The sequence below is a fragment of the Clupea harengus genome, chromosome 1 (genome assembly GCF_900700415.2).
Source record: "Clupea harengus chromosome 1, Ch_v2.0.2, whole genome shotgun sequence".
Classification (NCBI taxonomy): domain Eukaryota; kingdom Metazoa; phylum Chordata; class Actinopteri; order Clupeiformes; family Clupeidae; genus Clupea; species Clupea harengus.
In genome coordinates, this window is record NC_045152.1 from 18,462,036 (window position 1) to 18,477,908 (window position 15,873).

The window sequence follows — 15,873 nt, forward strand, 5'->3', positions numbered from 1 at the left end:
TTGGATGGAAACCCCTGTTATGATACACTGATCATTTACCTCGCAAACTTGCAAAAAAAAACTTAAATAAAAGACATCTACCATCTATTTCAAATTGTAGGCCTGCCCATATTAACATTGGCTCGCTGACGTTCACAGGCTTTATTTGTCACCTCATAACCACGGGATTGTAGGAACTACGAACTGCAGCCTCAGATCCAACCTGACAGAGATTTCAGACACTGAATAACATAACAAACCAAATTATTTGTAATTGCGGTATGTAAAGTTAGATGAGGGCATACCACCTAATTAAAACAATGAATTACATTACTTCATCAGTCACAACAAAGCCTGGTTAGGAACTATCCAGAAGAGAAGGAGGGTAATTCTGAAGACGATGATTTAATCCGGATTAGTGTGCGATTCAGCAGCCCTCGCAATTAGATTGGCTCGGTCCCTAGGAGAACCGAAGAGAGGCAGCACTGTGTTGCGCTGTTTACATGATTCAAGAGCCACAGCACTTATCTGGAATGGTTACTTTTTGGTTCTATCCACGTAATGCATAATGCCACGTCTGTTGGTTTCGTATTGACCTTCATTTTGTGCGTAGACGCGTTTAAAAGTTAAAGCTCGCCAGCGGTTTACTGCAGAGGGTCTACATTTTAGTGCGGGACTCGAAAGCACTGCCCTGGACTGCTGCATACTCCCTCGGATATGCCGACGTGCGTTTTAAAGATATAGGCTAAGCAGCCGGAATAGAGTTTTGCAGTAGCCTTTTTTTGAGCATCTGTCCCAACATGGTCTTGTAAATCTTAAAAGAAGCAATAGGCGACAGAGCAGCGATGGCAAAGTTCCGGTGAGTATAAGCACGATCGTAACGGACCATTATATCTTGTAGGCTTTCCCGTCTGCAACAGCGGTATTTCGACACTGTAGCATGTCTAAGTATATAGCGTATGTACATTGGAATGTAGCCTAATTTATCTCACATAACATCTGACAATTCGACTATATTTTCTGACCATTTATAATAAGCTAGTGTTACCTGTAGAAACCTGGATATAGCAAGGGAAATAGATCAGAGTAATCACAGACACTTTGTTTGATAAACGCAAGTAACGAGTTATGATATGAAGCAAGCGAGCTGTGATGTGTGTCCATGTTATTGCAGAGTAGCCTATGGCTATGGCATTCAAGGGGCAGAGTGCCTGGATCACACTGACTAGCCAGGTGAAGAGATATAAATAACAACACATGATGAAGTGACCAGGGTGCACTGCCCTGCAAATGTAGTCAAACTGAACAAAACTGATTCTAATCTGCAACCCTTGAAAGCTGAAAGCAACATGGCTATTGGCCAGTCAGATAAAGGCTTCAGTTAGACAAAAACTAGCATCAGATTTATTGGGTTAGGGAACCTGATAGTCACCTCAAAACAGCAACTAAACAGTAAGACAGCCCAAACATACATGTCAGTTAACTTTCTGTTCCTTAATATCTGCATGTGTATAGCTTGCCCCAGATTGACCACTGCCAGTTCCAATCCTTGGCCGGTGATAAGGGCTGCTTTCTGACCCAGTGACAGTGGACAGCTCAAGGCACAAATTTGTCTGCCCAGACCTGGTACCTCACAATAGGCCCTGCTTAGATACTCTGTCCCTGTGCACAATAAGCCTATTAAAGTCAGTCCTACTCAGGCTAACTTCACCTGACGTAAACCTGCAGCCCATTTACTTGACCTCTCCCCTAGAGACAGGTTGCATTTGGAGCATCAGCCAATCAGAACCAATGCAGTCTGAAGTAACAATGTTATAAAAAAATACTTCAAAAAGCTGGTTTGAATGAAACAATTTGTAATTGAGTGAGCTAGTCTAGCCAGTTTTTTTTTTTTTTTAAACAGACCTGTTCTGTTACCACTCTTCTTTTTGAAACAATGTAGGCATATAGTTAAATGTCCAGTGTTGATGCTGTGTTTCCTGGACTGATTACTTGAACTGACTTGCTTTGCGTAATGGGAGAGCATACACAGTGTGTTGGTTGCGTTGGCTGTGATGCTGATTGGGGCAGTGAGCTGGCTGTGTGTATGTAAGGCAGACTACTTTGCAGTCTGCAGCTGTTTACCCCAGCATGAGTATGCATGGGATGCTGCACGAGAGCGAGAGAGAGAGAGAGAGAGAGAGAGAGAGAGGTGCATTTATTACTGCGATGATCAGCAATGGAAGGTTGATAGCTACATCCATAATCTTTTGTCAAAGATTATATTTTGTATAGAATTATTGCATTCCTATACAGACTAACAAACCTCTCAATATTGTGGATGGATCTGATCTGCCTGCCTATAACATTACACTGAGGCTTGTCTTTTGTGTTAGTCATGTCAACTTTGGTTGTGCTTGAGATAGAAACAAAATACTGAAAGATCAGGGTTTGCATTCAAGTTTCTTCAGGGTTAAGGTTTTCTGTCAGATAAAATCACATCACAATCCAACAGATTCACATGAAAATGTTTTTAAAAAATGTAAAAATTGTAGTGGAATCCCTTGGGCTTCTTATTTCTCCCATCAAATATACAGACAGGCAAAGGTCATCCAAACTAACGTCTAAATAAATAAAGTAAACATTCCATGGAAGGCCTATGTTTCCATTCATAATTATTGAAATGACCGATTGCAGTACCACTGTGATGAAACAGTAATACATCAATGGAGCAACATGTGGGAGAATGTGTAGACAGTCGTGTCAATGTGAACAGACACTTGTTATTGTGTAGTGTTACTGTGGAATGTTATGGTGTTTATGAAATGTACAGTACTTCACAATAATGTTATCCAGTCCTGATGGTAAAAGCACAGCGGTATTATTGTTATTGTTGTTGTTACTGCTGTTGCTGATTTTGCTACAGAGTCATAAGTCTATAGTATGAATAGCATTTATTTGCTTTGTTTAATGGTTGTAAAGGCATTGTGAAATATTATTTGATGGGAAGAAAATAGTAACTGTAACAAAATAACAACAGTAACAAAAACAGTAGCATCTCAGTAATGTGTCTTTAACTGCTATGATAATGTTTTGTACATTTAAAAAATGTAAGTGTTAACTAACATTTAGCTAGTCAGATAAGCTAGTCAGTCTATTACTGTTAAGTTCAACCCCAAACCTATTAAACCTTTTAACCTTTAAATAAAACCACAGAAGTAAAACCACTGTCTGCTCCCAGACCAAGAGGAGAGTGCATACCTAAGGAAATTACGTGACCACCTGCCTGAGGTGCTTTTTATGGGGATCAGAATCAGAATCAGAATCAGAATCAGAATAGTATTTATTGCCACGTAGGTTTACACCTACCTGGAATTTGTTCTGGTGTATAGGTGCATACAGTGAACATAAAACATACAAACACAATAAGTACTACACAAACACAATAAGTACTACAATACAAAAAGCAGGGCAGGAGTGCAAAAGTGGATGTGCAATGTGCAGTGTGCAATGTAGTAGTGTGTGTTAACATAACACAGGCTTGAGGTGTGGGGGCGGGATACGTGTCCACGTCAGTCATGTCAGTGTCATGTCAGTGAATGTCAGTGCCATATCAGTCAAGTCTGGAACAAAGAGACCTGTGAGCTTTGAGAGTTGTGATATGTTCAGATCCATTCACCCATACTAAATACTAATGTCTCTTGGCTGTTCAGCAGGTGTACTTGTTTCGTTGCCTGTGGTTGACTGATGTCTCCAATATGCTGGAGAATGAAGCGGACTCCATGTGACAGAGAAGAAGAAACAGCCCATGACTGTCATGTGTCATGCGTCACGCTCACTCTCTTGCATCCTACCCTGAGGCTGGAGGCACCGTAAGATCTAGAGGCTGGCAGTAAAGAGTCCAGCAGCATGGAAGACAGTAAACTCATTTTGTCCCTTGATTGTGATGAAGAAGGCCCCTCTGTATCCTTCACCAAGGAGAGACCGTGTGGCACAGCCTCAGGCACTGGCCAGCGTCCCCATGCCTTCCGTGTGCCTCTTTCCCCCTCCAGCCCCGGCTCCCTGGCTGATCTGTCGGTCACTACGCCAGGTCTCCGGCCCAACCTGGTGAAGTCCTCTTCCTCAGACATAGGGATGTCTAGAGAGGCTCAGGGGGCCATTCGCACCAAGCCTCTGCTCAGCCAGGTCAAATCCCTCTCCGCTGAGATGTCCCACCGTGACTCTGAGCCCCCTGCTCTGTCCAAGTCGGACTCCAAGCTCCACCACACCCAGCCCTGGAGGCAGCTTATCCTCAGCCAACAGCCCCCCAGAGGTCTGCAGTCAGACACAGCCACTGCAGGGGACCCCTTGTGGCAGACGGAGGGCCCCCACTCCCCTGTTCCACTCCTCTCGCCCACAGAGGCCGGTGGCATGAGCAACTCCATCAGAGCCGAGCTGGAAGACACTCGTCGCAAGTTCTCAGAGGCCATGCAAGAGCCACTGAGCATGTTCAGTAAGATGATGGGAGATGAGGGCAGCCCCAAGCAGAAGACTGGTGACTCGCCCAGCTCCCAGAGCAGTGCTGGGGGGGCAAACATTCCAATGAGGGCCGATGACGCAGGTGGAAGACAGAAGGAGGCAGGGAGTGGGAGCCCAATAGCAGTGTGGGATACTCCATGTAGAAAACCCAGGACCGCCCTGGTGGACCCCAGCCAGTCCCCAGAGCTCTGCAGCAACAGCAGCAGCACACAGCTGGGTGGCAAAGACAGCCGCTATGAAATCTGCACCTTTGGAGATGTCATACAGGTGGTGGAAGTCCAGAGGAGGTCCAAAGCAGGTAGCAGCATTAAGCAGCCCCAACCCCAACCCCGGCCCGAGTCCCTGACTCAGCCTCGGCCCCAGCCATCCCTGGTCGCCCCACGGCACCTCTCCACAAAGCCCTTCCGTTGGCTCTTCTGTGTTGGACTCCTGGCATACACCTTCTTTGTGGTACCGCTGCCCTCCTACTTAACCGGGCTGTCCCTTGGGATAGCCTGTGGGTTCATGATGGGCCTAGGGGCAGTGATGTTCCTGGCTCCAAAACGGCCAGTCAGACGGCCGCTGGTGCCTCGGCGAGCCCCACCTTCACCCGATGACAGCATGCCCACAGAGTCCTTCAGCAAGACCCACACCGATCATGGGCATTTACAGGTTAGTGTATGTCAGTTATGCACAAATGCACTGTACCTTTTGTTTGCTTACAGAGGAGATCAGCACACATGATTCTGATTGATGGACTTGTCATGCTCAGAAATGCCTAGAAACAAGAGTATGAAACCTCAACACGCTGTAGCCTCTGCAGTTCTATATTTTTCTTAAAGCTGTTTTGTAATGAATCTGTGCATCTACTTAATTCTGTCTATATTGGGCCAGACACTGATTAGTGCTGAGTCAGCTCTAGCTAAATGTCCATTGCTTCTAGTGTGTGATTTATCTTGAGCTTTCCCTCTCTAGGTCTCATTTTTCTTCAACCATTTTCTCTTTTACTCTTTTTACCAGTGGATTTTTTTTTAGTTTGATCAGTCAGAGCAGCAGTGTCCCAGTAACCAGTGCTGTTTACCAGCTATTCTCTTTCCTGGTGTAAACCTTGAGAAGCTCTATTCTCTTTCCTGGTGTAAACCTTGAGAAGCTCTATTCTCTTTCCTGGTGTAAACCTTGAGGAACTCTATTCTCTTTCCTGGTGTAAGATCTTGGGTCCCAGATCAAACCTGCTGCATGTGCATTTTCCAGTCAGCATTCTCCCACACTCCCTCCATCTCTCTCCTCCTGGGCCAGATGGTGGCTTTTTAGTGTAATTAGCGCTGCCAAGAATCGCTCACAGATATGCCAAACCAGCAAAGGCCTACTGGACATTGTAAAACATTAAGCAAGCAAACAGACTTGTTGTCCACCGTGCCCTCTGAAACTAGATCAGGACAATAAAACAGAATGGTTGACCTTCCCTCACCAAGTTCAGTTAGGGATTTTCATTGCGTTTAAGTCAATTAGTTACCAATGAGCTCAGAGGAACTAATGGAACAGCGTGGGATTTCAGGCTCCAGCACAGACCTACTGGCAGACACAACAATGTCTCTGCACCCTGAGTACTCTGCACATCTGCATACTAGAGGTGCTGGTGTGGACTACACAAACATCAGAGGCCAAATAAATGCATGCTTATGTGGTGGTAGAGGACAGATGTGCTCTTTTCTCTTTAATAAAAGCTAATGGGACATGGGAAATCTGGACAGGGAATGGTAACTTAGCATGTGTCATTGTCATGGTAACTTAGCATGTGTCATTGTCATGGTAACTTAGCATGTGTCATTGTCATGCCTAGCTGTGTCTCTCCTGAAGCTGGTGAAAGGAGGATGTTCTCCTTCTCTCTCGTGAATGGTCTGCTAGTTCCAATCTTGACACCAATAGCTCACTGTATCTAGTTCCAATCTTGACAGGAAATGCCTTGCTGTTGCGATGTTCTGATGTGAACTCTAAAGTACTCTCTCTGTTGTTGGGGTGCAGGGTTGGATGAATGCAATGGATGCCTACGACCCAGAGACATATCACCCATCGCTCACCCACTCTGTATACGCCACACTGGAGGGCTCTTGTCTGAGTTTGTCCTACCCTCGCACCAACATCCCCCGTTGGGCAAGCTTCAACGAGCCCGACCATGAGGCAGTGTTCACTCACACACGCAGATTCCAGCTGGCCAACAGCAAGGTGAGGCCACGCTTTCGCTATTGTTTCTGGTGACATGGATTGGGCTTCAGCTAATTCTGCATTCAGCTAATTTGGTCAACTTTAGCATTGGTTTGTTTCAATTAAATAGGTAGTTCATTTAGCTGACTTTAGCATTGGTTTGTTTCAATTAAATATGTAGTTCATTAAGCTGATTTGAGCTTAACCTGCTGAACCTGCTGAGTTATCTTCTCATTTTGCTTTGCTTCCGTTGACCTCGGTTCTATGAAAATGTTAAGGTTGCCATTTACCGTATTGGTTCACCAGGTCTTTCTGTTGCCCTCCGCCTTGGCACGCAAGCGAATATGGAACAAGAAATATCCCATCTGCATTGTCTTGGCTGGGGGAGAGGAGGGCAGGGAGGAGGGGATGGACAGAGACGCCATGGAGGAAGAGGAGAAAGGAGATAAGTATCCTCTTCTCTCTGACTCTGAGTGTGATCTCCCCACCACACTCTACCTCTTTGGTCGGACAGGAAGAGATAAGGAAGAATGGTTTCAGCACTTCCTGTCGGTGTCCAAAGGAGACGTCCAGGCCAAGCTCTGTCAGGATGAGTCACAGACTGGTAAGCACTGGTATTCTGTCTATAGACTCTCAAGCAATATGCATATGGCTGGATAATATTCAAGTTGCATATGATATAATAACCAATATGCATATGGCTGGATAATATTCAAGTTGCATATGATAAAATAAATAAAAAAATAAAAATAAATAAATAAAATTGAAATTGAAATAATAACCAATATGCGTATGGCTCGACAATCTTTGTTGTTCTGACACTCATATATTTACACTTTACTGTTTTCCCCAGTCCTGTGACTTCTCTTTTCTTTGTCTCTCTTAGAGGTATGCAGTGCTGGTGGATCGAGCGAGGGCAGCACCGAGGAGCTGGCCTCCATGCTGGGCCAGAAGGAGGCCATAGGTGCCATGAGAGAGAAGGTTCTGCTGGACTATGACTCCTACATGGCCCACTTCGTGTGCCGGAGTGGCAGCCCCACACCCAGCCCCAGCCACAGTGGCTCAGGAAGCCCTCTGATCAAGAACAGGGTGAGGGTATTATCTAAACCTTTAACACAACACTGTAGTTTTGTGGATTAATACTCTACCGGTCAGTGTATTTGAAAATCCTGTGACTAATTTCATCAGGGCAGGGTACTAGCATTGCAGGGTTATACTGGTTTAATGGTATAATGGTTATGCTGGTATAATGGTATGATACAAAAATGCCTGCACCTAATATGTAGGCTTGGCTTGAATATGTAGGTAAATGTAGTCTACTGAATCATCATTTGCTTGGGAAAGTTTTCCTCAGCAGAGCCAGCTTTCGAGAGGTGGGCTGCTGTGCTAAATTTAGCATGTGAGCCATCAGGTTGTGGGCCAGGCTCCTTGGAAGTTTAGCTGGTAGACTCAGTTGCTGGCTTCTGTATGTGTGGTATTGAAGAAAAGCTACAATATGCATTCAAACACCACAAAAGACTTAATTAAAATACAAACAATTACAAATCAGATTACATTGACATAACTGCTTGACAAAGGCGTGTCTTGATATGTGTGTCTGTGGGCGGGGGTCTGCTGTTTTCTGAGCAGTTCTCCAGTGATCCTGCTCTGGGTTCTGGCGAAGAGGAGCCAGCCTGGGTCAATGCCATCCTGGGGAGGATATTCTGGGACTTCCTAAGGGAGCGCTACTGGGCCGACCTGGTCTCCCACAAGATCCAAAAGAAGCTCACCAAGATCAGGGTGAGAGATACTAGGGGCCACCACAACAACCACACTTGATCTGTCTATCTATCTCTGCTGCTATCTCTGCCCCTGGCTCCATATTTAGTGATTAGTGATGACAGTGATCATTTATGTGCAGAAGTGGTCTGCATTGGGCACAGCTGATGTTATAACAGTGAGTTAATGAAACTCTCCTGATAATGGTACCATATGGCCAAATCCTTTAATTAACCAGGTTAGACTATGAAGATGGGCACAGGCCCAGGCATGCCATCAGAGCAAGGCTTTTGTAGAGCAGCCAGAACTGAAGGTCATCGCAGCTCTAAAGCCCTATAGAGGCTCCCATTCCATCAGGCTCTGAGGCCGTCATCAGCAGTCCGAGCTGAAGGTGACATTGTTACAGGACAATATACATTTTTTTTATGATTAAGTGCTCCACTGTAGCCTTGAGGTCAGTGGATAACATAATTAGGATTGGCCCCGGTACAAATATTTTTTCTTATACCCAAACCCTCGTCCCAAACACAAACACAAAGACACACACACACATGGACACACACACAACCACTCCAGACAATTGCAAAGGAGACAATAGTATGGTATGTCTATTGGTATGTCACCATACAAAGGCTCACCATGCAACTCCCATTCTGCAAACCAGCGGCTGCTGTTGGTGGTGCTGATGACAGACTGGCCAAAGCGCCAAATTTATCAACGCTAATCTAACAATCTATCAGCCTGCCCTGGACTCAAACCATCACAGCCTCATTTATCAACGCTAACCTAACAATCTATCAGCCTGCCCTTGACTGAAACCATCACAGCCTCATTTCTCCAGCCTACACTAACAAAAAAAACACAAAGGTAGCTAGGTAACATATAGGAGGTAAGGGGGGAGCTGTGGCGTAAGCAGCAGCCCCGTACCATGGATGAGCCTAAGCTCCCAGGGGGACCCGGGTCGAGTCAGACTCGCGGTCATTTCCCTATCCCACTCCCAATCTCTCTCCAGCTCACTTCCTGTCTCTCTTCGCTGTCCTATCCAATTAAAGGCAAAAAGCTCAAAAATAAATCTTCAAAAAACAAAAAAACATGGGAGGTAAGAATTACATTGCTGTAGATTTAAATCCCTGATCCGACTCCATGACAAAGAGAAACCTGTACTTAACCATTATAAGTTCATCCTACTGGCCTTGAGCTCAGCAAAGTCATTAAGAACAGTCCAAGTCCAAATTCTCTGAGATTCTACTGAGGGTATAGCCAATCCTCTGAGTCTTTCTTGTCCCGTGCTGCTCCTTAAATAAGACTTTATCAACTTGAGCTTAGCAGCACACTCATCCTGTTCCCTTGTTTCCTCCCTCTTTTGAGCGCCACTTTTTTGTTTGGCCTTGCTGAACATTATATATGCTGGTCTATTGCTGAACATTATATATGCTGGTCTATTGCTGAACATTAGATAAATGCTGGTCTATTGCTGAACATTACATATGCTGGTCTATTGCTGAACATTATATATGCTGGTCTATTGCTGAACATTATATATGCTGGTCTATTGCATCTATGCCTTTTGCTCTGGTTATTTTAGCTTGGTCCTGCTTGAGTCAGCTGCCTCCTGTGATAATAGAGTCTTCAGCTCCTGTGCCACTATCTACTCCAGGTACCCTGACGTTTAGGTCTGCCTGATAGGAGGACTTCTGCTAAATTGCGGGTGTGCAATGTGAGGTGACACCATCCACTAGATACTGGTGCATAGGCGTATAACTTTGATCCAGATGAGTGAGGGGACAGAGAATGTGTTAAACCTGGGACATCAGAGAGAAACAGAGAGACAAAGAGAGGAGACCTCCTCATCAATTTCATCGGGTTCTCATATGCTCAAGATGTCGCCTTTATCTCTGCCGCTTTCAGGTTTCCTCTTGTTATCTGGACATCTTTATTCACAAGCTGCTCCCATAGTAACACCACATATGTTTTTATTTTTATTTTACCTAAGTCAGCAACATTTTTGTCCCTTTCCAGTTGCCGTACTTCATGAACGAGCTCACACTGGCTGAGCTGGACATGGGGACCTGCATGCCTCAGGTATTGAGCACCTCCAAGCCATCAGTGGATCGCAGGGGTGAGTGGATATATGTGCATTTTTTAATTTCTTATAGATTTTCTTCAGCAAATTGAATATGAAGACAAAGGCAATATTTAATGTTTATATGTAAATAGCCTTCTTAAGCCTAAATAGCCTTCTTCTTTTGAGGACCAGTAGCGGTATTTTAGGAGGTGGACACCAGGGCCTGTATAGCCACCATCACCGTCACGTCTCCACCCGCCCTCCAAGCCCACCGCCATTCATGTCACGTCAACAGCTCTTCTCTAATCCCATTTATGGATTAGCCAGCTCTTTAATGCAGGCCTATTGTTGCCTGACAATAGGGCTCGCTAATCTACTTACACTCCCTCATTTAATCTCATAATGATGTCCCATACTTTACTTGTTGTGTTTGTTTTTTTTTTTTTGCATGAATTAATTCCAAAATGTTTTTTCTCAGCTAAATCTTAAACAAACAAAATGATGTCGCAGTGACTTTTAGCTGACAGTTTCATATATATTACTGGCAATTTTAAGTATATAACAAACCCAACCTCATCCAGTCTAATGTAGGACATGGGTCATTGACGGTATCTGCAGATCAAAGCAATACAAATATACTCAGGCATTATGATTCTGCATCTGCAAGGTAGATTAATTACTATAGAATGTGTGTGCATTTCAATCATTAGTTTGGTTTAGTTTGTGTAATCTGCAGGAAATGTACTGCAAAAAAGATACATAATACATACAAAATATACTGATGCTCAGTCTCTCTCTCTTAGGCCTGTGGCTTGAGTTGGAGGTAGTCTACACTGGCTCTCTGCAAATGACCTTGGAAACCAAGATGGACCTGTGCAAGCTTGGCAGAGAGAGTGTGTGTGAGGCAGACTGCATCCCAGAGACGCGTCATTTGAGGTATATGGTGTGTGCGGGCTTGTGTGCAGTGACAGGATTACGCACACAGTAAAATGAAATCTTTGTTCAGGAGTAAATGTTGCTGTCAGTTTTTGTTATTAAAAGAGTTACAGCAATGATTCATTTCTAAACATAAGTGACCAGTGTTGCTGAGAATTCCTGCGAATTGCATATAATCGTTCACAGGCACAATAGCATGTGCACATTTTTATAGCATGTTACATTTTATGGCTTTTAAAAATGGAAACGATTGCAAAAAAGAAAATGTGTTAGCCAAATCACTAGCATGCATAGAATGCATAGGAATAATATATGTCCCTGTCCCTGAAAGAGTTTCATAGTTGACAAGAAGAACTCTATCTGCACCCTGTACTCAAGTGTCCAATTAGCTCCCCATTAGTCCCCCGACATGACCTAGAGTAAGTTAGGGGCAAGTAAAGGCATCTCTCTGTACCTTCTTCTCTATCAAATAACCTTCAGCTTACTTGTTCATGAAGCGGGGCACAAAGATTTGCTTTCAGCAGTTCATCTCCTGCAGTGATTATCTAAGTGCACAGTGTGTGTTCCTGCATGGCAATATGCCCATGTGCGTGTGTGTGTGTGCGCCCTTTCTTGTTTTAATTAATTCATTAATTAATTAATGAATTGAGTGTGTGTGTGTGTGTGTGTGTGTGTGTGTGTGTGTGTGTGTGTTGATGTGTACATGTACGTATATAAGTGTGTAGGGACATGTAGGCCCTCCCAGTCCCCTCCCCTGCAGTGAGTTCTGGAGAGTAGACAGCAGCAGCAGCACAAGGACAGAGATCAATGACAGGAAAAGTCCTTCAGCTCCCCACTACTTCCCCCTGTTCAGTCGTCTCCTTGGTCCTCAGGGTGTACAGCAGCAGGGACACACCGCTCTTCAGAATAGCTCTCATCACCCTGTCCCCAACTGGGCCTGCTGTGGATCTGTGAGGCCTCTGTTCTGAGATAGGCAGCCAAAGGGGGGAATGTGCTATGGAGCTAGTGCAAATATTTGCCCGAAAGGTTCTGTTCAGCGACAGGGATTCAAGCCGAACAGCAAAAAGTACACTCTACAGTTCTAACAGGCAATCTTAGTATGTGGGTCCCAAATGTGCTCATTATCTACTGTTATCATTGCCTGTACAATGGGAGTGGTCTCATCCCTCATAAGGAATGTGTGTATGTGTGAGTGTGTGCCTGTGTGTGTGTGTTTGTGTGTGTGTGTGTGTGCGCTCACTTGCGTATGAGATTGTATGTGTGTGTGTGCGCACTTGCGTGTGAGAGTGTGTATGTGTGTGTGCATGTGTGTGTATGTGTGAGCGTCTGCCTGTGTGTGGGTGTGTGTGTGTGTGTTCGCACTTGCGTGTGAGACTGTGTGTGTGTGTGTGTGTGTGTGCACTGCCCCACTAATGTTGTCCTATCTCCCTGTGCCAGCTCTAAGCCCAGGCTGTCTGTGTTAGCCGACAGCGATGAGGAGTCCTCCAGTGCTGGATCCTCTGACGAGGAGGAAGTCATGCCAGCTGATCCCCAGGGCCCTCTGGGAGATAAGGGCACCCCCCCAGGTGCTGACGGGTAATTATCTACTTGACTTCCTGTTGATCTCAAGAATGCCAGAGGGGTAGATTGCAGCGAAGTGCTTGTTTTGTCTAACAACTAGTGACAATTGAAATCTAATATGAGAGGTTGAACAGATTTATTTGTTGAGAAGATTTTTCCTGAGTCCGTGCCACTGCTGTCTGCTCCATACAGCCATGCTGGGGGAAGCACGGGCAGAAAGTTCCTGCGCTTCGTGGATATGATTGCCAAATCCAAATACTTCCAGAAGGCCACTGAAAATGAGTATATCAAGAAGAAGATCACGGAGGTCTCCAACATGCCGCTGGTCCTCACGGTGGAGGTCCAGGAACTGTCAGGAACCCTGGCTGTCAACATTCCTCCTCCCCCTACTGATCGAATATGGTACTGTCTCAGTATTGGTGTGACTTGTGACTTGATAATAATAAATCATTAATAAATATTTAGTAACTTAAGGTATATAAAAAACTACTCTTCAAATAGTGTGTGTGTGTGTGTGTGTGTGTGTGTGTGTGTGTGTGTGTGTGTGTGTGTGTGCAGGTATAGTTTCCGTGTGCCTCCCCGATTAGACCTGCGTGTGCGTCCGATGCTGGGGGAGAGAGAGGTCACCTTCACACATGTCACTGACTGGATTGAGAGGAAGCTACAGTGTGAATTTCAGGTCAGTCCCTCCCCTCTAACCACACATACCTAAACATACATCAAATCCTCATCATCCCAATCCTCAGCGCCACATCCCCACCATCAGTTTGTCCGATAAGAGACTGCTTACGTGCAAGGCACAGACAGTCGTCTAGAAGCAACAAGTATCTCCAGATCTGTAATTAGATGTGCTACATACGCTGGATCAATTCAGAAACATATTTCTACCTTTTTAGTTTGTAAAAAAGTTTCGGGTAAATTATTCTCTGCACAGCTTGGTGTGGCAGCACAGACGTGCTTGTGTGTGTGTGTGTGTGTGTGTGTGTGTGTGTGTGTGTGTGTGTGTGTGTGTGTGTGTGTGTGTGTACGATTGCTCCCTCTCACTCTCACTCACCTCCCTTTCTCGCTTCTGTCACGCAATCCAGAAAGTCTTCGTCATGCCAAACATGGATGACCTCTACTTGCCACTCATGACTCCCGCAGTGGACAACCCTCCAGCATCCCACGATTCCCCATCCCAGTACTCCCAGAGGTCATCGGTGGACCTGCACGGAAGCAGGGAGGACAGCTTCGGCTCTGAGTGAGACGGACATACGAGTACAGATTTAAAAAGAAGCAGCCAACGCCTTCGGCTGAGGCACCATGTTTTGCAGGGCTGTGCTGAGACCTGCGGGCCAAAGGGCTTTGACTTGACGAGCTGAGGCACCATGTATGCAGGGCTGTGCTGAGACCTGCGGGCCAAAGGGCTTTGACTTGACCAGCATGACTGACAACCGCCAGTGTCCTGTTGTCACATCACATCCAGCAGTGGATGGTTGACTCAACAGAGCCGTGTTCTGCATATGAAACACACTTAGAATAGAAGTCACTACCAGTCAAATGAAGCTTAAATGGTTGGTTTATTAAGACTGCCTGGCATGGCCTCCTCAAGGACAGAATCTCTCTTTGGTTCATTTAAATCAGTCAGGAAAGGTTGTGTCCTGTGTCCAGTAGAGGGCAGTGAAAAGCACCTTTATTTTCTGTTTGCCCTCTTGGTTTCATTGAGATGCAAGAGCAGCTTGCAGTATTCTTTGCATGTAATGTCCCAGACGAAATGTTAATAACATGTAATGCACTTTCTGGGATGTATCTTGTTATTGATTATGCTCAATAAATTATTTTCCTTTTCAAGTGTTTCAGTTATTTTGGCATACCTTGTGCTCAGAGCAACAAAGAATTCTTAAGTGAATTGAGGCCAAACAGCAGGAGTAAGGAGTTTTTTTGTCTTAAACTAGCAAGATATCACTAACTAGCATGGCAAATACAAAGAACAGCACAGTATTTGACAGCATTGTCCATTTCTGCAGAGGTTTGGAACAGGATCAGACTATATATGCAGTATTGGGGACTAGTAGTTTAATTACATTTCTAAATTTTGTAATTGAACCCCCTTCGACCAGCCTTGCCCTCTTTTTTTCATCCTGTGAAGGCATGCCAAGGCAATCCATTCATCAGGCAGCCACCACCACACCCTTGACATTTGTGCAGTGCATGTGCAAAAGGGCAGGCATTGCTCAATACTCAAAGTGACAAATCTCATGGCCATACTTACAAATGCGTGATACTGACTAGCTCCACCAATGTTTTTACTTGGCTAACTGAGTTATCCTGTTTGGTGCAATAGCCCCGCCTGGACTCTAGCCTCTGGAAGGCAGGTGTCTGAACGATTGACATTATATTCCAATCCAAAGCAGACATTCTTTTGGTTCATGTATGAGCTGTGAACAAGTAGGCACGTTTTGTAATAAACTCTATTTAGTGGCATTTTTTTCCTGGCATGTGACTTTTTGTTTTATATTTTGTTTCATATTCATATTTCATATCACTTGTACATTGTCAATTTGATCATTTTTCATAAAGTAGTTTGAACTACTTTTTCTACGTAGCTTTTAGCCAACTAGATTTCTCCCTAGGGTAGCTTTTCTGAAGCTCAACTTCTCCTATTGTGAAGTTACTGGTTGCTTACTAAGTTTGACAATATGCCATCAGAATTAATTGGGAGATGTTATAAAAACTAGTTACCTACATTAAATTAACACTACCTGTTCTCATTCTGACTCTGAACAGCTAGCAAGCCTAGCAAGCAAACACCAGCTAAAGCTTAACGTTTGACTACCTCACCGCGAGTCACCGCGACATCGTAGCAAACAAAACACATAAACTCAAGTTTTTGCCTCTCATCTGACATCGCCACGATG

General features: G+C 44.7%; 1 protein-coding gene across 2 annotated transcripts; it reads left to right on the forward strand.

Moving 5' to 3' along the window:
• Positions 1–388: 388 nt before the first annotated feature.
• On the forward strand, positions 389–14,806 carry LOC105891633 (testis-expressed protein 2-like). Of its 2 annotated transcripts, none has more exons than XM_031569584.2 (12): positions 389–838; positions 3,675–5,127; positions 6,478–6,678; positions 6,964–7,261; positions 7,544–7,746; positions 8,287–8,436; positions 10,435–10,534; positions 11,284–11,416; positions 12,854–12,991; positions 13,169–13,378; positions 13,535–13,655; positions 14,062–14,806. In XM_031569584.2, exons 2-12 carry the CDS (start codon positions 3,868–3,870, stop codon positions 14,218–14,220), a joined length of 2,973 nt encoding a protein of 990 aa, XP_031425444.1. In that variant the 5' UTR covers positions 389–838; positions 3,675–3,867; the 3' UTR covers positions 14,221–14,806. The 2 variants fall into 2 exon arrangements, with proteins under 2 accessions (XP_031425444.1, XP_031425440.1); XM_031569580.2 differs by having other exon boundaries at positions 390–838; positions 3,672–5,127.
• The last annotated feature ends 1,067 nt before the right edge of the window (positions 14,807–15,873 follow it).